A 26,824-nucleotide genomic window follows, 5' to 3' on the forward strand; every position below is an offset into this window, starting at 1 on the left:
GCATTTCCCACATCACACTAAGAAATAGATCCGCCATATGCAAGACCACAGATTCCAAAGTGCTGCCACCAACACAAACATTTTTATCTGCAAGAAAGATTCTGCAAGAAAGGATTGGAAAACACAAAGATAAACTGCCCTGAACTCATTCAATGTATTTAAGAATTTCACAACTTTGGGTTACAGCTGAAGCATAACAGAAGACATTTATACCTGGTTGTGCTTCACTAAATGGAGCCCAAAAAGGCCCAGGTCCAGCAAGAGGTCGCTCATTATTTCCTCCGCTGGGATGGCGGTTGTGCTTCCTCCATGTATGTGGAGAGGTTGGTGGGGACTGCTGTGGTGAAACAACTGGAGATGTGGACTCCTAATAAAACAAAGGAACCTTTTAAGTTTGTTTACTAAATAACTAAATACATAGAAGCCTATCTAAAACCATTATTTCTAGGAACAACTATCACTGCAGTTAAAGTCTCACTTTAGAGTTTGAAAATTTTAGTACTTATTAAAATGAGGTAAGAGAAGTCAGGTTCAGTATGACTGGGACTAGACATGTCCACTTCAAACATCATCATCTAATAAATTTTTAGCTTAGCATTCTTAAGACAACACGAATGCCAGGTTAAATGACTTGGTTACAAAGGGAACTATTATTTTCACTTGTGATAGAAGTTACTTTTGAACCCAGGTCTCAGAAGGAAAGATCAGGTATGATTAGTTGTACAGTAAGTAATTTTCATCAAGTGATTCACAATCAATTACTTCTATTCAAAAAAACAAACCAGAATTAAACATTAAAAAAATTAAATCACTACACAGGCCCCATTACTTTTTAATACACAAAAGCATAGACGGCATAACTCCTTGAAAAAAATTACATCTATCATATACTTCTCTGCTGAACAAATTACAAGGTAGTTTTGCCCTGATTTTATGGCTCAAGCTTATCTTTAATCCCATATTGTACTATATGCTCCCTGAACAGGTAGGAAAACAGAGAATCACCTGTGCAATTTCGACCTGGAGTCAGTTCTCATGAGACATTCAGATTATCAGATTATTTTACTTCAAATAAAATACAAAGGAAAAACTTATATAGTAGAAAGTAATTTCATCCCTATACTTAGATCTTGAAATTCTTGTTTGCCAGATCTCCCAATTTGAATTCTGTATTAGTGAAAACAAGTACAAGAAGAAAACAAAGTTTGAACTCCCAGCTTCCTAAAAAGTAAAAGCAAAGCTAAAAATCTCAAATCCGTTTCATTAGGAGACAAAAATAAAAGTCTGGTAATCTATGTTACCAACTGTTAACACACTATTCAAGTACCAACAGCCAAACTGACTGCAGGCTTCCCCACGACTCCCCAAACTGAACGCCTTTCCTCTGTAGAATATTCAACGGTCATTATGCTTTTTAATCAATATTACACCTGCAAAAGTCTAAGAGTCAGTGAGCAAGTGCCATCAACAATCTTTTCTCCAAGCAAGGTACATACTAAAACTACATGCACCCTAACAAAAATGTTTTGGGGTCATGATGACTGGTTACTTTCTAATGTATTGATATAAACTTTCACCTTTTTTTTTTATCTCCAATTTTCATATTTCCTGGGATACAGAATCAATCCTGGTTGATTCTGCAACTGAGGTGTTTTCTGAAAGCTCTGACCATGGAGTCAGATTTCCTTAAATAAGTTCCTAGGCCACAGGATTTTGAACTTTCCATTCAAAGCATTTAAATGATGCCCACGTGTATCGGCAAAGAGTACCACAAAGCAGCACTAATTCACTTCAATTCAGGGACCAGCTGACTGCACAAAGTCACTGCTTTTCCACAGTACCTCCTCCACCAGCTCCAAGATTTTGTTGCAGTTACATACCTTTCTGAAATTTGCCTGAAGGTTCCTACTCTCAGCATCTTATCTGACAAGAAATTTAGTTTAGATGACACCACCTGCCTACCCTTACAGGTACATGGGGGAAAGAGGGAAGGAGTCAGGGTACCCAGAGTGCCATTTGCAGGCTGGAAGCTAGAACCCAGGTTGAATGGTAAGCACACGTAGCATAGTGCAACAGGTGCTAGGAGAACCAGAATGATGAATCACTGAAATCAATTAAAAGCTTCCTCTTCCATTGGCTTTTATACAAGCCATTTTTTATCCAACAAGATTTTAAGGATATCTGAATTTATAGACAAAATACCATGAATAAACCTAAGGAAAGTTATTCTTGATCACAGACACTATTCACTTACTCCAGTGTAAGTCAGATGGTCCAGAAAGACAGAAGAAAACCTGAGTTCTCTCTCAGGTTTTGATAGTCTACTTACAGGAAACCACTCACTACTTCTAGTAACTGTATGTGAACATTAACTCTTGACACAAACCTCAAGAAAGAAGCCTTGTCCTAAAGCAGGTGACAACTGACTATTCAGGTAAGCCTCTGTCTAACATTTGGCCTTATGCTCAGAGCAGGAAGAAATTATAAATATGACCCTCAACTGCAGTTCTTCTAAATGTTTACTTTGCACATAGTTCACATAATTCTGCAAAGTGTGTTATAATGGTAATCAGATCATTGGAAGTACAAGCAATGTTCCAGTTAATGTTTTATCAGAATTCTGAACTTTTACAAATTTCCCACAATTGGTTTGAAGCTTCAGCTCACAGATCCCAAAATAATTAAAGAACAAAAGCATTTCACCAACTCTGATGTCAAAAAACTTCTGGAAGAAGGAGAAGCCACATCTTCAGATTTATTAGACGAGCTACTATTAAATCTTTATTTTTATAAACTGTTTTAGCACCTTCAATGAAATGATATTTAAACATTTAAAACACCAGCTTTTAATTTATCTCAAAAAATCTACAAAAATCGTAACAATTACAAAGTTACGGTTTTTACTATCTTAAGACATTTATTTTTCCTCTTTACATTATTTCAGAATACAAATCAAAAGAAAAGCATGTTGACATAAATAGCTATTTAACATTTTTACATTAAAACAAACTGCTGAGGACATTCTTCTCAATAACTAATAAAAAAATAAGCTTCTATCTAGCAGTCAAAAATTAAGTAATCCGTCTTAATTAAAAAACCCACATTACAAAAGTTTGACAAGAAATCATGGGTTTTCTTATAACTGGAATTACAAAACCAAACACTATGAAGGACTCGGAATTTGGCAGTTTTTTGGAACTGACAAACAGTTACTGAAAACAGCATGTTAATTAAAAAAAGGTAATATAACATACGGCTCTAAAAGAATAACCCTAGTGAAGATAAGTCAAACAAACTGGTGTTAGACAACACAATACTGTGCTAAAGCAACTCTGAGAGATCTCAACCTCCAAGGAGCATTGCAAGCATGCGTGAGTCAAATGAGATTATAAACCTTTTCCTGGATCTCACACCTCAGGCCAGAAGAAAGCCTCCTAAGGAGAATTCCAGAGACAATGAAGCCAGACATGGTATCCGGAGGGTAGCTCTAAGGGTGTTGTGATCCAGGTCCTGATACCACACAGCCTGCATAAGAGTCAGGGCACAGATCCATCATGAAGAAAGATTATGCTAGAGATGGTAATTGCATTGCAGAACCCATGTTTGCCACCAACTAGCATTCATATTGAAGAAAAAATAGTCCCAAGGTTCAATGAGAACTTCTTCACATGCAGCACTACACATTTTTAGAGAGGGGGATGTGGTTCAGCCAATTAGCAACTTGTTAGTCTGACCTTAACAGTTTGGAATGGTTTAAACTAGAATTTGAAGAAAATAATTAAGAACAGAGACAAATGGAAAAGGAATCAATCACAGCATAGGAAATCTTATTTAAATTGGCTGATATTATTTTTGTGTTTTTCTGGACAAAGGAAATGCAGTACATTTAACCTGAACCTCAGCATATTTCAGTGTGGTGCCATACAAGATAATTGCAACAATGTGGACATTAATACAAGAATCTACACTGCAAAAGAACTGGTTGCAGAAGGAGCAAAGCTGGACTGTATCAGAATGGGAACTATGGGTTTGAATCAAAGTTTCTAACAATCCTCCTGATTCGGGGAATGACCTGATTTAACACTTTAGGTAACTGATTATGCACACTAAATAGCACACTGATGAATTCTGACAACAAATGTTACGTAGGCAGATGGATGGATTCCTTTCAGGACACAGTTAGCAGTCAACTATCAAGTTTTAAAATACAAAATACAGTTTCTTGCATAGTGGAAATTAATACCAAAGTGCATGAGAATCAATCAGCTGAAAACAGAAGACTGGATGTACAGGCCAACTATTACACCACTATAGTATGTCAAGCATGACAGATTTGTTTTGTTCACAGCTGCTAAGGGCTATGAGGTGACATATCAAGCAGAAGTAGGGAAGTACCCTACAAAATACTGGTGAGATTTCATTTGGAAGAGGAAATATGAATCTAGTAAAATACTTTTAATAAGAACAACTTCAAATTGGATCAAAAGCAGAGGAGGAGTATGAGGATTACTGGTAACTGTGAGACAAAACTGAGCCTATGCATTGTTTTGTCAAGCAAAACAAAGCTAAGGGGAAATACAATGATTTTCTGGTAAATACTGGTGATGTTCTGCAGCAAATACTAAGGATAAAGCTGTTAAAAGAACAGGTATTACCTGGTTTGAATAAAGTCAAGTGGGAATTCCCTCCATATTCCCAATAATATTCCACTAAATTCTTACTAAGGCTCTGGAACAGTTTTCCCCAACAGAGCCAGTGTAGACAGAAGGTTGCCATTTCAAGAGAGAACTCTTTTTTTTTTTTTCCCAAACTCATTATCTAATACGACTTCCTCATTATAACAGAGGATCAGACCCAACGACACAAGAGGTCTTTTCCAGTTCTGTGCTCCCAAACAATTTAATGCCAGAAATATATTTTACATGGAATTACCCATTCAATCTACAAAACAGAAGCAAACGAACTACTGGCAAAAATTTAAAGTCACACAACTTCTCATATAGTTAAAAAAAGTTGAAATTATCAAATTGACTGCTACAGGTGCCAAGTTTGGGCTGTCCCCTCCTAAGGCTGCACTTACATGGCAATAAATCAATATAGTCTAGAGTGCCAGCATTAAGCTAAATACACACATAGGTAGATAAGTACTTCAGCTTTACCTTTTATTTTCACCTGGATAGAGCAAGTTTCAGACTATGAACATTTGCCAGAAGCATGTGTTTCAGCTGCTAGAGCCTCAACATCTACTGAAACTAGCTACTCCTTTTCCTGGAAAAGGTGTCAAGCCAGGTGGAAGTACCCCAAAGCAGTACCTGATCAAGACTTGAATCACACTTAGAGACACTGAGAAAAGTATCTGCTTTTTGACTTTAACAACAAAACATCCAAGGCCAGTATCTAACAGACTGATATCGAGAACATTTAATGACTTGTAAGCTGCTTTCAAAGGACAGAAGATACTTCCTAATCTAAACATTGCCACTTCTTCCTGTTTCCAGTACATTTGTCTCATTCCTTTAAAAAAGCCAAAAAAACCTTCCACCTATAAATGACAGCTCCTAATTCTGCTAGGAGGTTTTCTTAAAAAACAAGCACAAGAACTTAACAGAATCTAGATTCTCAAGGTCAGCCTAAATTAACATTTTTTAGTAGCCTAGCTGCTACAACCAAGGTATAGAGATATGTATATACACCATGGTTAGCATACCCATGTCAACAAATCTGCTCCTACAGATGTCACAGTAGCAGCAGTGTTCAAATCTATACAGCCTCTATTATTTTCAGCCAAAAAAAAATCCCCCAATACTTGACCTCCACTAGGATGTGCAGTCAACATGCTGTCTAATGAACAAGGACATCTTTCATCATTTGGCTTGACTCCTAGAATCATTTCTGCAGCTTCCACAACAGCTGGATGTGACTTCAGTCATCTTCTCTTAAAACTAACAGTATTTAAAAGATACAAACTTCTGGCCAGTGCTATATTCATAATACTTAGCTATTATAAACTAAAAACCCCACTGCAAAAAAAAGGATGCTACTGAACTTAGCTCACACTTACTTTAAAAGATGACCTCATTTATTGCTACTCTTTGGAAACACAAGCTGATTGCCATTTCCTGACACCATGCTTCCAGCTGAAGCTCATTGAGGGGAGCTGCCAAAATAATGTATTGATAAAAAACTAGGACATTTCAGTAGACAATACTTTTAGGGAAGTTCTTTTACATAAATTGTTTGTAATTATAAGACTTCAACCTGTGGATGACAAATCTCCTCAATACAGAAAGCTGCACATAAATCAACATAGTTTTTAAAGATGATGATTAAGATATCTTATTATTTCATACAAATAAAATTTCAGCCAAAGTATTTTATGAAATTGATGTATTTTGCAGTGCCAGGCATATAAAAGCCAGTAACAGTTTAAGAAAAAAAAAAAAACAAACAAATACAACCCATCATCAAAACAAGACCTCAAACTCACTAATGGAGTACCTAACAGTTACATGACAAGCTCTGACAGTGAAATGTCAAAGTGTAACTTTTGACACTTAAATTCCTCAAGAGAGATGACATGCTGCCACACTTCAGCTCTTCTCATCACTGAAAGAGGTAGCATATAATAAGAATTCACAGCCTGAAGCTCTTTCGAGATTTTAGAAATCTGAGTGGTATCTCCAGGTAAAGACAACTGGATCAGCAATTTCTTAAAAACAAACAAACAAACAAACAAACAAACAAACAAAAAAAACCACAACCCCTGAATAAAAGCTGTATCTGTCTTTTGGAAAATAACCCAATTCTAGTATTTATGTGGTTAAGCAAGAAACCTGGGCTCAAACCCATTTCTCAGTTTATTTCTAACATGGTCTCTGAATCAATAAGTGTTAGACTAGGACAATAAGGCTGCTTGAATGAATTAATTGTACAGTCAGAAATGTAGAATCAGCCACAGAAAATGCAGTTCTACAACAGCGTGCAAAATCAGACAATACTTCCTTGATGTTCTAGACCATGAATACAACTTAAAACTGCTGGACTGAATGCTGTGTTGTCTGTAACATTTGCTCCAAGCCGCTTTCTGGGCCAGACCTCTCAAAGGACCTACACACAGAGATTCTTTAGTCTGATGATCCCATACAGACTCGTGCGAAAGAGAGATACCAAGCTGCTTCTATCAGCCAGGACAGAGGAATGAAATCTGGATGCTTATGCATGGATGCTTTGGATGCCTTGTGAATATGTGGCTTCTTTATCCAGAACTTGAAAACTTCAAACACCAGATTATTTTTTTTTTGTTATTTCAAGGTTACACTAAAATAGATTCCTGCATCAAATTACAGCTGCTCCCTAAAGCTCAGCACCACAATGGAAGAATATGAAACACTATTTCAACCAAACTAAAACCCTGTCAGCAGATCTAGGAGATCTGCAACTGTTGATTTCATCATGAAGCACTTGGGAGCTCTCTAACACACCTACTCAAAACTAGACAACAACAAGCTATCTTCACATCTACTGCCATCCCTCCTTTCATTACAGACACCATCTCAAATCAGGGAGAAAGGAAGAGGCAGCCAAGCATTGATTATGGATGACCTCTGCTAATTTGCTTTTTCTTTATATTGGAACAGTGTGGGGTACTCCCAGAGAGATTAATAAAGGTTATGAGCAATTCCTTGATTCCCAGAGAGATTAAGGGATGTCTGCAGGTTCCTCAATTCTTTATACAAAACATGTCCCAAAAAAAGCATACCATGGAAAAGAAAGCAGGTCATTCAACAGTTATGCACAGACACATACACCCAGCAAAATTTAGTATTTGTATTCAGTGCTCTTGCTCATAGAAAAGACAATAAGAAAAGATTTCCCCACGGAAAGAGAGTGTAATAACTATTAAAAAATAGGAATTATGAGGAGGCACAGAGTTGTAAGCCTTTACAGTTTTTATTTATTTGGATGCCCTGTAGCAGAACATGAAAGAACCAGTGAGCAAGAAGATATGTTTCGTCACTTTTAGTACACAATAAAAAGTGATGTGAAAATTTCTGTTATTTCTTATTGTCTGAACTTAAATAGATGAACAATAAAATGTAAGGCAAAGAAAACTAACTGTGAGATTTTAAAATATTTCTTCTAAAATAAGTATTTCAGATGTAAAGGTATTGGAGCATGTTGGACTAGAAATCCAGTCTTGTATGGCATTCAGTACCACTGTTTCAGTGACCATGAAGCAGATATGAACTCTCTAATAAAAGATGTATTAATAGCACAATAATTATAGCTTGATATTTGCTATCATATCTCACACATTTATTTTCTTTTCTGTCTCAATTCTCTATCCATTACCACCAATATTTTAAACAGACTGTAAGACTTCATAAGAGAACATCTCCTACATACAAGTATTTCAGAAGCATTAGTGGTCATGTACAACATCAGCGTGATTTTTTTTAAGAAACTGTATGGAAAGCAACGAAGCTTAGAAGCCCTATCAAACTGACACCTATGTAGCAAAGCAGTGGCTAAGAGAGTCAATTTTTTAAGTTAGCTTACCTGCTGATCAGTCGATGTACGCTGCTGAACGGCATCATGGCTCACAGAGCCTTTTTTGACTTGTATCCTGCCAGGTGGTGGAGGAATCACACCTGAATATGAAGCTGGGTTTTCAGCATCTGAGGAATACAAGGCTGTGTGTCTTGATTCTTGTTCATTCTTTGACACAACAAATCTGGGAAGTGGGAGGTCCTTTACTGTTTTAAAAAAAAAAAACAAAAAAAAAACAAAATCAGAGCAGGCTATTTACTACGCAGAATTATGATGCTTGAAAACAAAAATGCAGTTCTAGTTCATAGTTAAAATGTCAAATGGGCCTCAATTACTTAAACACAGACTGGTGCTACAGTTAAGCCAACATCTGCCTATTGGAAAAAATACCCTTTCTGCATTATATTTCACAATTCTGCTGCCCAAGTTCTAGTTTTGGTATACAAAGAGGATTTCACAGACCTGTGTAACTATTCCGCACTACAGCTTCTCATTAAATGTGGTAGCAATCAGATTTAGCTCTTTTTCTTAGTTTCGTCAACATGGGATTATTGCAGTGTGATTTTTCAAGACCCCTCTACCTCTTCTAGCACACATATTAAAGTCTTCGCACAGAATAGCTCCCCAACAAAACAAATGCTAAAATACTACAGTATATTCAACATCATCTTTTAGTGAGCTGATGTCATGTTTATATTTACCACAGATAAACAGTCTTATTGCAAAAACTGCAACTACTGCTTAGACACATCCACGTACACCTTCCTACAGTAGAAGCTAAAGCAGCTGTTTTACTGGGATACGACAGAATGTTCCAGTATCACCTCACTCTGTTACTAATACCTATAAGGAAATATTTCTACAAAATGCTAGGAGGTCCTTCGCTTTATGAACCATGCTTCGGAGTAGTCTGATAGAAAAAATGAGGCTATGTAAGTCTTCAGTTTTTCACTGGGAGATTTCTACAATTTTTTTGAATCTCAACCACAACTTTTACTAGTCCACTGTGAATAAAAACAAATTGTGAACTTGCTGTACAGCACAAACATCAAACAAATTTATAAGCATGGTTCAAATTTCATTTCTTTTGCTGATTGCTTACATTGATTAGTTTTGGTCAGTGCTACTACCCACTACATTAAATAATTAAATGAAATGGCATACAATTTATTACATTGAAATTAAACTGATTTGTATTTGAAGACTGTAATTTGAATCCATAGCATTCAATACCTATGTATTCAGAGACATCTGTATGTATCCAGTTTTAAAGAACAAGGCTCCAGTAAGAACATAAATTGTTGACCTCAGCCTCTGTCACTAAGCACGATTCAAGGTGCCAAACAGCTTTCATCACAGGGAAGGAGTGTGCAATAAAGCCCCTTTGCTAAATTTGTGGTTACCCACCACATGGAAACACCGTTAAAGCACTGATGCCTTCCTCATTCCCAGACACCAGTGTTCACATGAGCGCTGTAACCCATGTTACACTAGGGAAGTCACGTAGCTAAATGGTGAACGACAGCCAACAAGTGAAAAAGCCACTGCGTACAAATGAAAATTAGCATGCTTGCAAAGCAAAGAATAATACAGTCAACCAGGACATCCAACTGACAGAGGGGAAGTCTATGCCACTGGCTGACCCAACACAAGGCTTTGGCATGAGGTATCTAGCAATATTCACAAAATAGAGGGCATGGAAGAAACACGATATTCTAATAGTCTTCTTTAAAACCAAGACTAGATAAGTATAGGTTTGTTTTGTTGTACTAAATTTCCACACAGGCAATTGAAACCTGCCATTTTACATCTGTCTTTTCCCCCTAACAGCAGAAAAACCTCATTTCAATGCTATGACAGCATTTGTTACCACTCAGAAATCCTTCAATTATAAATGCGATAGGTGTTATAAACAGAATTACATCTTGATATTGAACAACTCAGAAAGTTCTCTGTACTTTTAATGCCCACATCCTTGTCAACATTTTCTACCACCAAAAACTGCATTCTAACTTGGAAAATAAATGTTATTTTTAAACAGACACTGTTCATTAATCTCCCTATTCTTAGCCTCTTAGAAGGAAAATTTTCTGGGACAGCAAAGAAAAAACAGATTTAGAGGCTTATAGCATATTTACTAAAGACAGCATTTTTACTACACTGCACATTTGAGTAATCAGAAAAGCACTTAATTAACTAAGCATCAATTGGATGACACGTGTGTTGGATGAGGTTAGTACTCAAAATTTGACTGTAGTCTCCACTCAGCAACTCACACAAAGTAAGCTTCCTGTCTACTGAAGAGACACACGGTGAACCAAAGAGCAAAAACAAGAAAGGGAGAGAAAAAATAAAGATAAAGGAATGACTAATGTTAATTATTGAATAAAAGACATATAGAATACAGAGCTAAAATGCAGTTGCCCTAAAATAAAAGCTTTAGCTAATTTTAAACGTTTTACTTTGAAGAGAGAAACGATACAGTTCAACTTGGGATGGCTCTAACAGTTCCCCTTTGAGACCTCTTGGAGATGGACCGTGGGCAGAACACAGCTAGCCAGGCTCCTGAACTCGTTTTCAAAAAAAGGTAACCCAAGTTCAGAAACATTTTATAAGCCTTCAGCCTGCTGTATTTTGGCTGTTGTAGCTGCTACAAAAACACTTGAATAATCCTAGGACCAGGAACTTAATAGACAGTAATGGAACCACTGCAACCAAGGCAACAGACAACCAAAGCTAAAAACAGTAAGGGTAAAAATAAACGTTCTGACAATTGTACTTGTTGTATTTAGTAGGTTTGGAACACAAAATTATTCCTAGAAGTCCAGAAACCATTAGAAGTATTTCCAGTCTTGCTATGAATCAAGGAAATGTATTCCATTATAAAAGTTCCAATGGCTGCTGAGTATACAATAACATATTTTATAATTTGGAATTTATTCTGCGCTTTCATTTGAACTCCTTCCTTCAAATTTAGTCTAATTATTTCTTAACAGAAAACTTCCAGTTGAGGTATCTTGCCTTAAAACAAAACAAAGCATAGAAAACCTCTGGATTCTAGTCTTTCCCTTCTTCAACATGCACCTGATAAGAAAACCTGCAATTGTTGTATCAAGTCCCTTTTCCAGCATTCTGATTCTAGGGCTTGCTGAAGCTTCAGATTTGGGAACACTGATCAGGAAAACGGTTTATAAACATAAGGTGGCTTGAAGAGCAGAAAAGAACTTCAAGAACAGCAAAATGTTGACTGAGACCAGGCACTTTTCCAAAAAGCTACAAAAAAAAATCATGAAAACAGTATATACTCTTTATATGAGCCTAGAATAAGCATAATGATAAAAGCATATGGGATGATTCCTTTCTTTTTTACAGCTTTGCCAAATACTTCACGTCCTATCAGTCTCCTTAAATACTCTGCTTCAACTATATCTTCTAGAAACAAACCCCTAAGCTTTCTTTTAATTACTAGCATTGATAAATTACATCATATGTATTCCACAGCCATAAAATCTACTCAGAAAGTCTCCTTAATGCAAAGCTGTGCTCCAAAGATACTTAAGTTGTGAGTTGTGTACTACGCTGCAAAGGGCTACAATGATTTAAAACTACTTCATCTTCCCAGGTCTCTCTTCATCTTACAGAACAATGACCTGCATCCACTTATGTCACTCAGAAGGCTACTGTAGAGTTTCCTATCAAAGCTCTTTGTGTTGTTCTAAACAACCTTCCTAGAGCAAGACCCTCTCTTGTTCCTATTTCACTACTCACACCACAGCTGACCTTTGAAAAGCAGGATAACAGGTGTTCTGTCTGATAACAGACTTCAAAGATCTTTTTCACAGGTCAGGTTTTTCACTAGAAAAATCTTAAGCCACTAACCTTCATATTTGCATCGAGAAGGGAGGAAAATGTCAAGCCAAGCATGATGGAATGTGACTTTAGAAAAGATGACTTTTCATTTGTTGCTGTTGAGGCTTCATATACTCAGCAACCACAACAGCCTGCAAACATATTCTTCTTTTCCTTCCAATTCACATTAGTCCTGCTATTACTTTATTCTCAGGCTAGAGTATGCGAGTTCTCATATTAGTAATCTATGGAATGAACTTGCACGTACACAATAGTTGGTAGTAGTTGTTCATTTACCCCATGACGAACACACTACTTATTCTATAAGGGAAAGGTATTTCACCTCCTACTTGCTGCATAGTAAGAATACACACTCCCTCAGTCTCTCTGCAATTCTGTTAGCAACATGTATAAAAAGGTATCACACACTAATTTACAAGGTTACTCTACAGGAATCTGTGAACCAAACACAATAATTCTGCTTACCAACTTAGTGTGTCCCATCCCTCCCTCCCTCCCCAGCCCCTGTGATTTACCTGTATTTAAGCTTTCCACTCTTAGAGGGAGACCAGATTGTGCCACAGCAACAAGTTTCAAAGCAATGTAAAATTGACTTCTTCCAAAATAGCCAAGTCTTGTTGCACCACAAAGCTCCTTAATCTGAAAGAAAACACATAAGTTACTTGCACAAAGAAACTTAAAACACAAACTGTTCTACAAAGTCAATTTCATACATTTAAGAACAGAATGTTTTGCATTACTTGTAACAACTTCCTATATACAGTCTTTCAGTAACGACTTCACAAGTAATCTCTAAATATTATGTGACTCCTCACAACCAACAAAGCAGGAAGTCTAAAATTTGTTTCTTCCAGTTACACAGCTTTTCTTTCAGCTAGGTTTTAAAGGTTCTACAGAGTGGATGTGAGCTAGAGTAAGAGACAATAACTGGGATTACCTTCTAAAATGTTTAAAACATTATTTTGAAAACAAAATCAAAACCAAATGCCCCCAAACCCACCAAGAAAGCACTTCAAGAAACATCCTATGACACTATTAGCTACTCCATTATCAGCTATATTGTCTGTCTTCAGGAACTGCAACAGAAAAGAGCATTCAACATTTTTAGTATTACATTGCCAGATGTAATTCAGAAGCACAAAATGAAGACTTTCAAATAATTCTCAGACAAAACTGAAGTGTGTTACTGATCACGTCAGAGAAATGGTCTGCCCCCAAATTTCTCCCTGAAGAGTTTCAATGATGAGGTTAGAATTTATAAAAAGTGAAATAGCTAGACAATTGCAAATTATATCTTCTAGACTATTCTGATACAGGCTTGCTATAGGTCAATGTTTAGCTTAGAAAAAAAAACCTATGAGGCATTCACTCAGAACACAAAGTATCCACACGTACGTATGAACTTCAGCATTGAAGGAGAATGCAGAAGTTCAGGTTCTCCAAATAATCATAGAATCCTTTAGGTTGGAAGGGACCTTTGAGATCATCAAGCCCAACCGTTGAGCCATTAGGGCTCTAAAATCCTCTGCTAAAACAGATCAGAATCTGTCAGGGTTGGAAGGGACCACAAGGGTCACCCAGTTCCAACCCCTCTGCCATGAGAAGGGACACCTCCCACTAGATAATGCCACAGATGCTGTTTCGTTTGAGAACCACACGGAAGAAGCTGTGTTATCTTACTCCCTTTTCTTACCCTGGTGTCCCATATAATCGAAAGAGTGTTCTAGGACCTCATGAAAATAAGCTGTTGTAAAACTTGCCACAGGAAGGTGTGGCAAGTTGACAAACAGTCCCAAAGAAGCCCCAAGAGGATCAGCAGGTCTAGGGCCATGAATGCACCTCAATCCTGCTAGACAGAAGCTAGGTGCATTAGATCACTTGGCTATGTCTGCATTATACTTCCCACACTGTTCTACAGCATCTGTGTTATTTGTATTTTCCCAATTTAGTACTTCTGCAGCACGATGTCTGGACAGAAGTCAGGAGGTAACAGGGCATTTTCTAAAGTTCATTAAGTAAAAGAAAATAATTGAATGCAGTTGTATACAATACATTAGTTTCAATAGGTTGGTTGCACTACAAAAAGCGCCATGAGGAAAGAAATGGCAGTATAAATTGACAACTGACAATTCAAATAAAAACTTTGAGTCATCAACACCTGAAATAAATTGCCTGTACCCAACCTAATGCAAAAAATAATTACACTAAGTTTACATAACTGGCAAGAACTAAAGCAGCCGAGATTGAAGAGACAGCTAGCAGTTGAAACCAGCGAGAGAACAAGAGCAATTCCTTTTTTTAGAGCACTGTATCCAGGAAGACTGATCAACATTCACGTACTTGACTACACCCAACACAGAAAAAGCTTGTGGGTCCAGTGGCTGAGCACTGAGAGATGAGTAACTGAGCAGACTCTAGAAAAGCTGCTTATGAAAGGAAGCGATGACGCAGGCACTGGGGCCTATGGAATCGTTAGGCCCTAATGGCTTTAGGCAATTTCAAAGCCAGTGCTACACTAGAAATTATCTTGTTTGGAGCTAGCCAGTATTGCCAGATTGAAGAAACAGTTAAAAACCAAATTAATAATTAAGCTACCACAGCAGATAAGTATTAGAAAGACCAGCATAGATTCAAAGTAAATAGATATAAATGTAGAAAATATCCCAGATATAAGTACCAAGAAAAGGAAAAAGCTAAGGATACAAAAAACACCCCCAACAAAACCCCACAACTGACAAGAAAGAATGCTCTTATGCTGCAAGGAGCTGTCAAATGCACCCGTAGATAGGTAAAGGAGTCCTCTATTTCAAACACAGACTATAACTCACTCAGAAATATGACTGAAGGTTAACTAAAATCATTACATGCAAACATCTAGCGGAGAGTCCTCTGCTGACTGACAGCATGCTCGAACACACTCAAACAAGCCTAACTATAATCTTCTTGAAGGAAGATTGAAACATTCAATGGGTAATAAGCTGCAATGATAGGAAGGGATGGAGGGTAATAATAATAATAGTTTTAATAATAATAGTTTAAAAATAATCAAGGGATTGCTTCCCAAGATTTATGTTTAGGGCCTTCATCTTCTCAAGAAGGGAGAGGATAAGGAATTTCCTTAAACTCTTCAATGAAGACAGAGCCATCTTCAAGACAAAATGCTCCATGACTGTTTCCGTCTCCTTGGATATGAAGATCCTGAGGTCACGATACTGCAATTAACCAGAGTAATGCTAACAACTCTGCAAAGCTCCAGAATTGCTGGAAGGTGTTGATAAAAACTGAAACAAACCAACCTAAAACAACAACAACAAAAACCTCAAACCACCAGCAAACCTCACCACTCAGTGCAGTAGCTGTAAATTATGAAATTGCACACTCAGGCACCATACTGCAAAGAAGTAACAGCACCATCAACAATATCAGGAGTTGGCGTAGATCAGATAAGCACAGGAAACAGCACAAAGTAACAGCTGACACGGGGGCACTGTTTTATGCACATACCTTCCAGAACTCTTACAGGTTTCAAATAAAAGGTCCTTGAATTTGGAAAGGTTTGTGAGCCAAAAAAAAACCCTAAGACTTGAGAACCTTTAAAAATTCCAGGTGAAGTGGAACAAATCACATCCTCTACTAAATGTGCTGAAATGCACTCTACAAAATTTGGAAGAACTCTGGAAGAGTCTTCCAGAATATGAGAGTCTACCTGCCCCCAGGTTCTTCAACATGGCAAATCAAGCCCATTATCTGTAAACATTAATCATACAAAAGCACAACAGTATTTAAGTAAGGATAACTGCGAGGCTAAAACAAAAAATGAAGGAACATGCACGTCACCTCCGTAGTAAAGATAAAACTACTTCATCTGCTTGGAGAAAGTTACTAAAGGACCTGCTGTTCCATACCAGAGGATGGCAAGAGGCAAGACTTCAAGGCAGCTTTCGAAGGCTGGAAGTTACAACACACATGGTGCGTGCTGACGGCAGTGGGGAGCGAACAAACCCAAAGGAGGACCTTTTGTATCACCTCATCCAAACTAGAACACTAAAACAAGTCTATCCACTCAGAAAGAAAAAAACCCAAACATATGGATACAAAGAAAGAAGGAAAAACTGGGATTCAGAATATAAATTTTGGTCCTGGTTTTATTAATACATTCTTAATTTGAGGTCTTCTAGTAGTCCTACTGTAACTTGGCAGGAATTTTCATGTTTGTATTGTCAGTGTAAGACCTTGTTTTGAAATTAATGTACACAAATAAACCCTATGTAGAATCACAGAATAGTTGAGCTTATTAAGACCCTCTGGAGATCATCTACTCCACCTCCCTTGCTCAAAGCAGGCTCAACTGCAGCAGGTTGCTTAGGACCACATCCAGTTGGATTTTGAGTATATCCAGGGAGGAAGACTCCACAACCTTCCTGAGCAACCTCCTCCAGTGTCTGATCAACCTTAAAATAAAAAAGTTTTATCTTACATTTAAATGAAACAATCACCATGAACAATATCATATAAAACATGCACCAGAGGTGTAAAAGGTTTCACACTCACTTTAAAATATTTCACACAAACGAGAGTTAAATCAGACCACAGGAATATTCCTGTGCCTCGGTATTTAGTACGCAATTTTTGAGTTTTACTGTGCATACTGAAAATAGCCTTTCAATGAAAAGCAAGAAATATTTTTAAAGTTAATAGCTTACTTCAGTCTAAAGAATATCTAAAATAAAAATACAACCTGATTCAATCTTAGGTTATTTAAAAAAATATAACTCATTACAGATTGATTTTGATTTGCAGTTTGAAATGACAAACATTCCCATGTCAACAACATTATTTCTACATTCCATATGCACCAATGCATTCAGAAGAATTCTAAAGCTCTTTGCAAATATGACAGGATATTTTCCAAACTAACTGTATTAGAATACAGCCTCAGGTTGGGTAGTGGAATATGCTGTCCCACAAAGGTGCTCTCCTGAAATCACGTAGTCCACTCAGCTCAGCCACAACAAAAATTAACAATATCTCTACAGTGTAATCTGGGGACGTATAAGGGAAGTATGAAAAAATATTTCATCATTGCTATTGTAGCAGAAAAAAAACCTACTGTCACTACATATTAAAGACCAATTGAAAAAACTCCTTTGTGCTTTTTTCTAGATTGAATAAATTTCTTTCCTCACAATTTGTTACCTTCTAATCTTGTTATCGTCCATCCACTGTTCAAGAGATCAATTCCTGTCACTTCATTTATTGCAATGTGTCTCACTAATTGCAGACCACAGCCTGACAATTTTCTGACTACAGTCTCTCACCTATCATCAGCTGGACAAAGCAATACTGCTTAGTTATTCATCTAGAACTTTAAACTTTTCTTCAGAAGTCTCACTTGACAGGTAGCTTCTCAGCTGCAACAGTTGTTGACAGCACTGTGTTGCAGGAACAAGACAGAGAACTGTCAAAGATCCCTCTTTTGACGAGTTATTTTTAACCAAGTCAAGTCTCTGACCCAGTTCTCTGCAAGGCTCCACAAACCTTGGCACATGGCAGCATACAGAAAAAAAAAAAAAATTGGAGACAGGACAAAAAAAAGCCACTAGAAGAAACAGTCCAAGTATTGCTCTGAATTCTATGCTTCAGCACTAATAGCATATGTAAGACATATGTAGCACTGTATATGACAAACTTTTAAACAGTCTTACACATATGCAAAGGCAATTGCAAAATGCATTTATGAAGGATATACAGTACTGCTATATTTAATTCAGTCAGTGTGAAGCAGAAAGTGTTCATGTACTGAACAGCAAGTATAACATTACCTCTAATACATACATTTATCTTATTAGGTACTTAAGAGGCACAGTAGTAAATACAGTTAATTAATTGATACTAAGAATTCCCAGCCCTGGGGTGTATTTGGGACACTGTTGCACTTTGTTGCGTATTGAATAGTAAGGGCTTCCTTTTCAGTCTTACTGACTGTTCCATGAAGATGATCTCAGTCAATGCCACAAACCTGGCTTCAGAACACAGGCCTTTAAAGAAATAAACCAATAGTGCTGGAGGACTTCCAAGACAACACATGCTTTCTCGCAATGAACTATTTAGAGACTCCTGCTGTCTGAGCCTCTCCTAATACTCCTCCGCCCTTGATTTTCACACTGCATGTATCCATGGTGGAAGCAGACTGCTGAAATACCAACAGGATGAAAAAGCTACTCATCAGCCCAAACAAATCATTCCCTCTGGATACTTAGAACTAAACTTTCCCATTCCACTGGTCACTTCAGGTTCAAACACACCTGTGTTTCAACCCATGAAATTCAAGAATTACGCACATCAGAAATACAGAAATAGCTGTTTAAAAAATGACCCAGTATTTTAAGCCTCAGATGAATGATGCTGCCCTGGTATTTTGGGATCTGTTTTACAAAGATGTCCACTCACTAAGGGTTGGCAGATTTGGAGCCATGCTTTCACTCTTATTGGAGATGCAGCAACAAGCTCTGAAAATTTAAAACTCCAATTTATGACAGATGCACAAAATAGAGATGTACCTGAACAAGTGACTATGTTGAACACCACACACACAGACACCCCATGGAACTTTCACCTACTGTAGTACTTTTTGAACCAGTTATATCTTGGGTCATGCCTGACTTCGACTCATTCCAAAAGTGGTCTGCAGCATCTCCTGTTGTTCCTGGTAGCACATATGTTCATGGTGGATTAGCCTCACTTACCAAAGACACTGTCTTATACAGTAGCTTTGATTTCCATTTGCAGTCAAAGTTTATGGTACTGCTAACAGCGCCTGCAAAAGCTGTTCCAAGCCACACATGTGACTCTTACCTGCCGTGCCTCTTATGCAGAGCTCCATGGCTCTCTAAAGGTCAGTGGTTCCATTCTTGAGGTGGTAGTACACAGTAACCACCCTCCATCAGTCCACAAAGATGAAGCAGATTTACCCTACATGCAACTACAAGAAAACTCAAGATACCGATTTAGAGGGGCCATTTCTCCAAAGATCTAGAGCCACAGACTGACTTGACTGTAACTCAAACAAATTAATTCCATATACCTTCAAGTAGACGGAATAAAGAAGCATATTCCTTTCTGATATGTTCAATAGCATCAACAAAGGAAAATCCAGACAGACAAATGAACACTTACTTAAAAAGCAACTACTACACTCCCAAGTAAAGTCATAGCTTGAAGACCTCAAAGCAGAGTTGCTCTTTGCTTGCATTAAGATTCTCTCTACTGCTGTTATTCTGGCAGAGTAGGTGCTCATGAGAAATGTTCCTTACATGCAAGAATGGTAATAAAGCAGCAAGAAAAACTGGAAATAAAAAAAAAATAATAATTTGAAGTAGGAAAAGACAGCCTGGGGACCTACAAGAACCATTTCTAATTCTTGATGCATAAAGAGACGTTCTTCTAAATGGAGGCATTCCACATACCTGTCTCCTCTTCCGATGCAATTCTACATTACTGCTTAAGCTATACAGCTCCTCCCTCCTCTGCTCTCAACTGCAGTTTCCCTATTCCTGAGCACTAACTGTTGCTCATATATCTGAGACACACAGTAATATTTCCCCACTCAGTAAACCAGTAAAAAGTTACTGTGTTAGTTACCTGCTTTTATTAAAACTCAGTCTGTCTGCTGTAGAACCAACAAACACCTCAGCAGCTACAAGGCACGTGGGAACATGTGTCTGGTAGCAACGGCTTGTTCATTGCACTCTAAACTTCTTGTAAGGCTGCAGCCTGAAGAAAGTTGTGTGCTTTGCATTTAAAAGGGGCAGAAAAGGTAAAAGTGAGGTAACTGAACAGAACATCACATCAAGGGCACTTGCACTCCAATTTCTTTGCCTCGCCCAAAGAAACCCTCCTTAGAAGGGAAAAATATATTCCGGTATCAGGCTGCTAAGCATTGCCCTCAAAACAAGGGTGTCTCCTTTTTCCTGGTGGTGCTATGAAGAGTTCAAGCAATAGGAGATGAAGAAACACTTTAGCAAGAACTCTCAATGCCTGAGACAGTCTAGGACAATTTGAGACTCCACAATGATTCTAGTGTTTGTATCTTCTAGAACAAACGGTAGCAGCCGAAGTATTCCTGTGAGCACCAAGAAACCATCTAGCTTCAACAAGCACTGGAGAGACATTTTATAGCAATAATCTATTAGTATTACAAATTATTTCTCCAATAGAAGTCAAAGGAGGTCACACAGATGTTCTAGTTGTGAATGCTCCTGTGATATAGCATTAGATTGAATAATTTTCCTGCAAAATTTCTAGTTAAGTGCTAAATGCTGTAGAGAACAGCATTTATACAAACATTTTGATTCCTTAATTGAAGGATTCAATTCAAAGAATTTGTATAATTGAAGCATCCCAGTGACTGGTGCTCCCTGCTAATAATTATTTGCTTTCCTTTGTGATTTTAGTGTTTTCTCTACACACCACCTTTCATCACTATGCCAGAACAAACATAAAACAGAAAAGCCACAAAGAATGAACACAAGCTTCTGTCTTTTTGCTTATGTAAAATGAAGATTAAGGCATTCTCTGATCCCAGAATTAGTGACCGTGCCATGGCCTGGCCAAATACGACTGCTCAGATCTAGTCTTTTTATTCCTGAGCACTTCCACACAAGTTGACCTGAACCTACTGTGCCCATTACTTTACGCTGCTTTTCCACCTCAATCTATTTTCCTCCGAGCATCCATCTGACCAGTGTTAATGAGTTATTTAGCTCTAAACTGCTCTCCTTCTCCCATGAGGTCTACAAGTTTTAACAAAGTATCTATCAAAATTTAAACGAACTTCAGTTCAAGTTCTAAAACCAGCATGTTTACAAAGCCACATTTGAGACGCAAAATAGACAATTTAATTCAGAAAAAAATACAAGCTGTGCACACTATTGCTATAAGAACAGACTTTTCTACAAAATTTTCAATAGTCTGAAGCAGGAGTAAGTCAGTACCTAATGCTAATTTTCACAAAGGTCAGTCCTGGTCACCCTTTTCTGGGATTACTGAAGCTGAAAGATGTAATTGAAACTGAGACTACCCATTGCTCTGTTACCATACCTCGAGAGCATTTTAGATGTCAGAAGCCAATCATTCCAGAAATTCAGGTCAGACTGTTATCTTTCCTAAGTTCTTTAACCTACCAAAAAACAGCTCCTAGACACAGACATGCATCCCTAAGTTATAATGTATTTTTTGTTTATCAAGTGCAGGGGATAATTTTACTCTTTAGACACTAACCACAGCTGGAAAGACAAGCAAGTCACAAACATGACCACCAAAATGAGTTTAGAAAGAAAGACACCACTGGCTTAATGTCTCTATGGTCTAAAGAAACAGTAAAGGAGAGAAAAAAAAAAAAGTGGGAAGCACTTTTAACCTAATTGTTACTGGAACTCGAGTGAGAAAAATTTGATAGTCAACATATTGCTCCAACACTCACTTCCGACTTCAAACTTATTTAAGAAAAGAGTAGAACTCCACTTTTAAGTTTAGGAATTCTAGAAGAAAACTAATCCTGACAGCAAATGTTTATAACCTAACGGTTATGAAACTTGTCTGTAAGGCCTAGCATTTTGAAAGCTAGTAACTATAATTGAAAAGTCAGATTACCAGCAAAGTTGTACAATTTCACAATATCTGCAGTAATATTTACTAAAGATTAGACTAAGATGACGGCATGCCACTTTTCGGAGTGGGTGAAGTGCTCAAAAGTTCTAGTGCAAAACAATGATATTTACAGGAAAAAGATCAAGTTTACAATCGATAGCTTTGTACAGCAAACTTGATTCTAAGACAGCTGCATCTGCCAAAAGCCCTAATATTTCTGAAGAGATTTTACAATTTCATCCAGTCATGTCAGAATGGATATTAATCATCCCTGCTGTCATCTGACAGCACATTTAAAAATAAAAAAAATAAACTGTTTCCAAACAAAGCTTAGCTGTGATACTTGAAATTAGCTGAGTGCTGTGCTGGCATACAGAATTATGAAGGAATTATTTACTATATAAGTGACTATACAGTATGAATGCAAATCAGTTTCAAAGGTTCAAAAACAATTACACTGAGAAATCAGCTGGAAACAAATGGAAGTCTAATAGACTTGGCTTATACTGCTAAAGTTTTGCCATCAACTTCCTGCCTTCCGTTTCAAAAAACAATGATTATTCTCTAGATGTTGCTGAGATATGAGACTAACTGTAAATAGAAAGCAATTTGCAGCCCACTATAGTCTCTGTGAAGGTAACATTATTAAAGCAAACGTTTTCACCAGAACTCTGCAGAAAACTCAAAGCACAATTCACAGGATACAAAGCAGACTAAGAGCCATTTCTGGCACAAGATATATCTCATCTTCATAGAGAAACAAAACTAACAGCTCAGTTTAGAGGAAAGAAAAATACTCTATTACAGTAACGTTTGAGGCAGGGGGGAAATGTGTAATGCAAAAATTGTGTATTTTTAACCATGGATCCAATAAATATGAACAGTTTAACTGTTCAGTAGATTCCTGACAACTCTTATTTCCTGAAAAAGAACTGACATGCAGCACCATGTATGCACAAACATCCTTTAAATATGTAAATATTACATATAAATTGTATATATAGATTATGTATGACTATAATCATAAGAGGCTACAGATTCATCAGCTTCATGGCACTCAGGCTAACAAAATATTACAAATAAGAAAAATCTATAGTTAAACATTTCTACACTCGAAGAATGCCTTAATGACCTGTTGCAAATACTGCCCCAGAAGAAATCTAAAGTAATTTTATTTTAACTTTTCACATAAAAAAAGCTGTAACCTTTAAAATAAAAAAAAAAATAAACCCAAAACATATGGGCTGGATTCAATTAAGTGATTTCTTTTTAAAATTTGAGGTTGTTTGCAGATTAGGTAAAGGCCAATATAACTTTATTTTTTTTAAAGATCTGAAAGTACTATGTATTTTAAAATAGACTACAAATCAAAATTGCTGAAAAGGCAGCATGGGATTTGCCACACAAGGAATTCTAACTTCTTACCCCACCAGTTCCAAAAAGATAATAAATTCAACAAATTAACCTGAACAAGGTTGAGTCTTTCACACGTCTTCACCACACAGGTAATCCTACACATGCCCCAGCTCAGCTTCCATTTGCAGTTGGCATTTAGTAAATTCTGCTGATCTGATAAGCAGGCAGTCTTTGTGTAGGAAAATTCACTGAACTAACTGCAACAATAAAATCACTGTGAACAAGTTTTTATTTCCTGAGATCTCCTCCTCTCTATATCCATTCTCCAACAAGAACCTGCAATTTCATTTTGTCATGTTCTGCCTATGGATCATAATTCCAAATGTAATTGCACTGCAAGCCAGCAGATGAGCTCTTTCATCTGAGGAAACTACCACTCCATGTCTCTGTTCCCTATGTTTGCCAAGAGCCACCACCCCAAGAACAGAAGGCAGCATATGCCTGCAACTTAGCTGGTTTTCTGCACGGTGTAGAAATTGTATCTGATGAATGAAGCCTTCTGCTACGAGGCTGGACTTTGTAGTGAAGCAGCTACATCACAGGCATGTACCTTCTTACAGCTTCTGATGTGAAGGCAGCCACCTCTGACAAAGAGTTGAGGTAGACAACCAGAAACTAAATTTTTCCATCCCATGAGAACAATCAGAACTAATCTGTCTGTAAAAACTCCATAGAAATGAAGAAAAAAAAAAAAGCCTTGAAATTGGCAAACAAGAGCCAAAAATAGGCTTTACACTAAGTTTTTAATGAGCTAATGCAAGAACATTGTAATTGAAGAATCTGAGCATACTTCTACAATTCATCTGTCATTTCAAAGACTTTCTACACTAAATTGTAAGTCGGGTAATGTTGCTGTACAATGCCAACACTGAAGATGACCAATTTAGAGAAACTACATGTAAATACTCACATACTTGTTTTATAGTAATGCTGTGTTTTAAAGCAAGATGTCTTAACTCAATTTCAGACAAGTATATGCACAACTGATTGGCTTCTTGTCTTTCAAAGTTTCTATGATTCACAATCAAAGGAAAAAAGTGCAAGTTCATAAAACGTCCCGTGATTAAATCACCTAGATAAGAATTCTACAAGCTGAACAAATGGGACAGCTATTATATTAATCCCATGCACAAGTAACAAACTTCACAATACATTTTTTGGCTGACTTTGCTTGTGAAGGCACAACCACAAGTACAGAGGCACCAAGAACTGACTTTAATAGCATAACTGCAATAGCATTTTAGGTCAGACGTGAAACATGCTTTTGAAGCCAACTTCCCCCTCATTGCACTAGTTCATATTGTGCAGCCACTCCAGAACAGGCAACTAGATTCCTCTTGTATGAAGCTAACCTAGAAGTATAGCTCTGGGAGTGTATCGAATGAATCTCAACTAAAATTCAGCCTGCAGGACCAGGCCAGAACTCTTCTGAAAGGAAAGCTTCTGAGACACATACGCGGAGTGGACGGCAGCTCCTCAGCATCACTTCTGTTGTGTCATACTACTTGTTAACTCAAAGACTGATGCATGTGCAACTAAGCCATGAGCTCAGGCAGCTGAGTCAAGTGAAAAATAACTTGACAAATCCCCCCAACTTCTGGCTGAACGAGCTCTCCCAAACTAGCTCACTGTCTGTTCAAATGAATGCCAGTGCCAGCACAAGGCAGCCTCAGCTTCCAGTGGTTTAAGCCACCATGAAACCCATGCTAGGTCACAATGGAAATACCCAACTGACCAAAAAATAGGGAAGTTCTCCTCTTCTCTATCAGCAATCTTCCTGCCTCTTTCCTTGTACCAGCACTGACATTTATTCAAGCCCACTGTCAGCTGATACAGAGTTACAACAGAAAAAAAATCGTGATCTCCTGCCTGCATAGCCCCCGATGCCAGCATGCAACAGCATCAGACAGCCAGGAGTGTCTCTGCAAGGAGGAGGAGCAGCAGGAGCACATGGCTGTGGGAAGACTGAACCATCTCCTTCACTGGCAACTCACCATTAAATCAGTTTAGCTGCAACGTGAAACCACGCCCTGAGAGCAATTTAAAGACATGTCTGAGAGCAATTTAAAGACATGTAATTTATGAAGCAGCTGGACTTATCCCAACACGTGCACTTTTCTTCACTGTTTTACGCAAATCTTCTACCTTAATGCTGATTTCAGTAACGTGCAGAAAAAGCCAGAAATGTGAAAACACCAGCCTTTATTAACCTATACGTGCAGTTAAGGTTGTAACACCTTCAGTGTGGCATTTTTGCTCTGGTAACAAGGCTGTCCATTTGTAGATGTACTAATCGAACACAGAGCTTTTCTTTTCCACTGTTTTGTTGCTTTGTGAGCATATGATTTGTACACAGCGACCATGACTGTTTCAGTTTCCTATAAATTTGTTTATTCCCATTTAACAAGCAGCTGACCGTGTCACCTTAGAGGCAAAAATCAGAACGATTAGGAACAATCAGCCACATGTATTAACTCTTCCTACTGAAAAACGGGTATCTCACATAAACATAACTCTTTGCAGGAAAGGCTGCACATATATCCAGGCTTCAAAATACAGATTTGCAAGCAAAACAAGTTATGCGTCTGAAAATGCAAATGTCACACATTTTAACTTCCAAAAGAATAAATTGTGAATTATTCAAAGACGTCTACAGACCTGTACTACTAAAAAGGAAAAACTTGGAGATAGTTCCTCATGACTACTTGGTCCCCGGGAGTTGGAAGATCGGTGGTTTTGTGCTATGTTTTGTCCACCTATGAAGGTACTTAACATTCATGTGACTAGCACTGCACTTGCATTCCAAGATTGCATAAGAATTGGGTAACTGAATCAAGTTCCTTTCCCCACAAGCATTAGGTGCTTCAAATGAACAGGTAAGAACACAGCACTATGTGGTCAAAAGAAAATTGTCTTCTTCACAGGGTTTCCTTATTTCTTAAGCTGTATCATCTTGAGGTTTTAGTTACACAGTCACAGGTTCTGAAGCTTTCCCTTCAATGCAATTTCCCTCCAAAGAACCCAAACCAAATGTATTCATGCCTGTGTTAACCTGAGGTGCAGCGACACTTCAAGGGGAACAAAAAAAAAACCAGACAAGTAGATTACCTCACAAGTACAAGATACTTCACAGGTGACCAACAGCGACTGCATAAGATATTCACAATGGGTCAAACCGCTAAGGGCATTTTGACTTTCTCTGAATTACTTACAGTCTCATTCCTCAGGTAATCTAATATCTTGTTTGCCGTTTTAACTGCAAGGTTTTCCTTGAGATCACTACAGTGATAAGCCAGGTCTGCTTCTTGAGGTAGTTTATTTAGAACCCATGGAATGATGG

General features: G+C 37.6%; 1 protein-coding gene across 1 annotated transcript in view; it reads right to left on the reverse strand.

Annotated features, from left to right (window-relative positions):
* Positions 1 to 13,113, reverse strand: part of REPS1 (RALBP1 associated Eps domain containing 1) — a gene marked incomplete at its 5' end in the record, with an annotated part of 49,250 nt that extends 36,137 nt beyond the window's left edge. Inside the window, 3 exons of the mRNA XM_008935859.1 lie at positions 214 to 367; positions 8,560 to 8,756; positions 12,936 to 13,113. Of these exons, the coding sequence (XP_008934107.1) occupies positions 214 to 367; positions 8,560 to 8,756; positions 12,936 to 13,113 (529 nt within the window). The remainder of the gene's footprint in view (positions 1 to 213; positions 368 to 8,559; positions 8,757 to 12,935) is intronic.
* Positions 13,114 to 26,824: the final 13,711 nt, after the last annotated feature.

The sequence above is a fragment of the Merops nubicus genome, unplaced genomic scaffold (genome assembly GCF_000691845.1).
Source record: "Merops nubicus isolate BGI_N331 unplaced genomic scaffold, ASM69184v1 scaffold23262, whole genome shotgun sequence".
Classification (NCBI taxonomy): domain Eukaryota; kingdom Metazoa; phylum Chordata; class Aves; order Coraciiformes; family Meropidae; genus Merops; species Merops nubicus.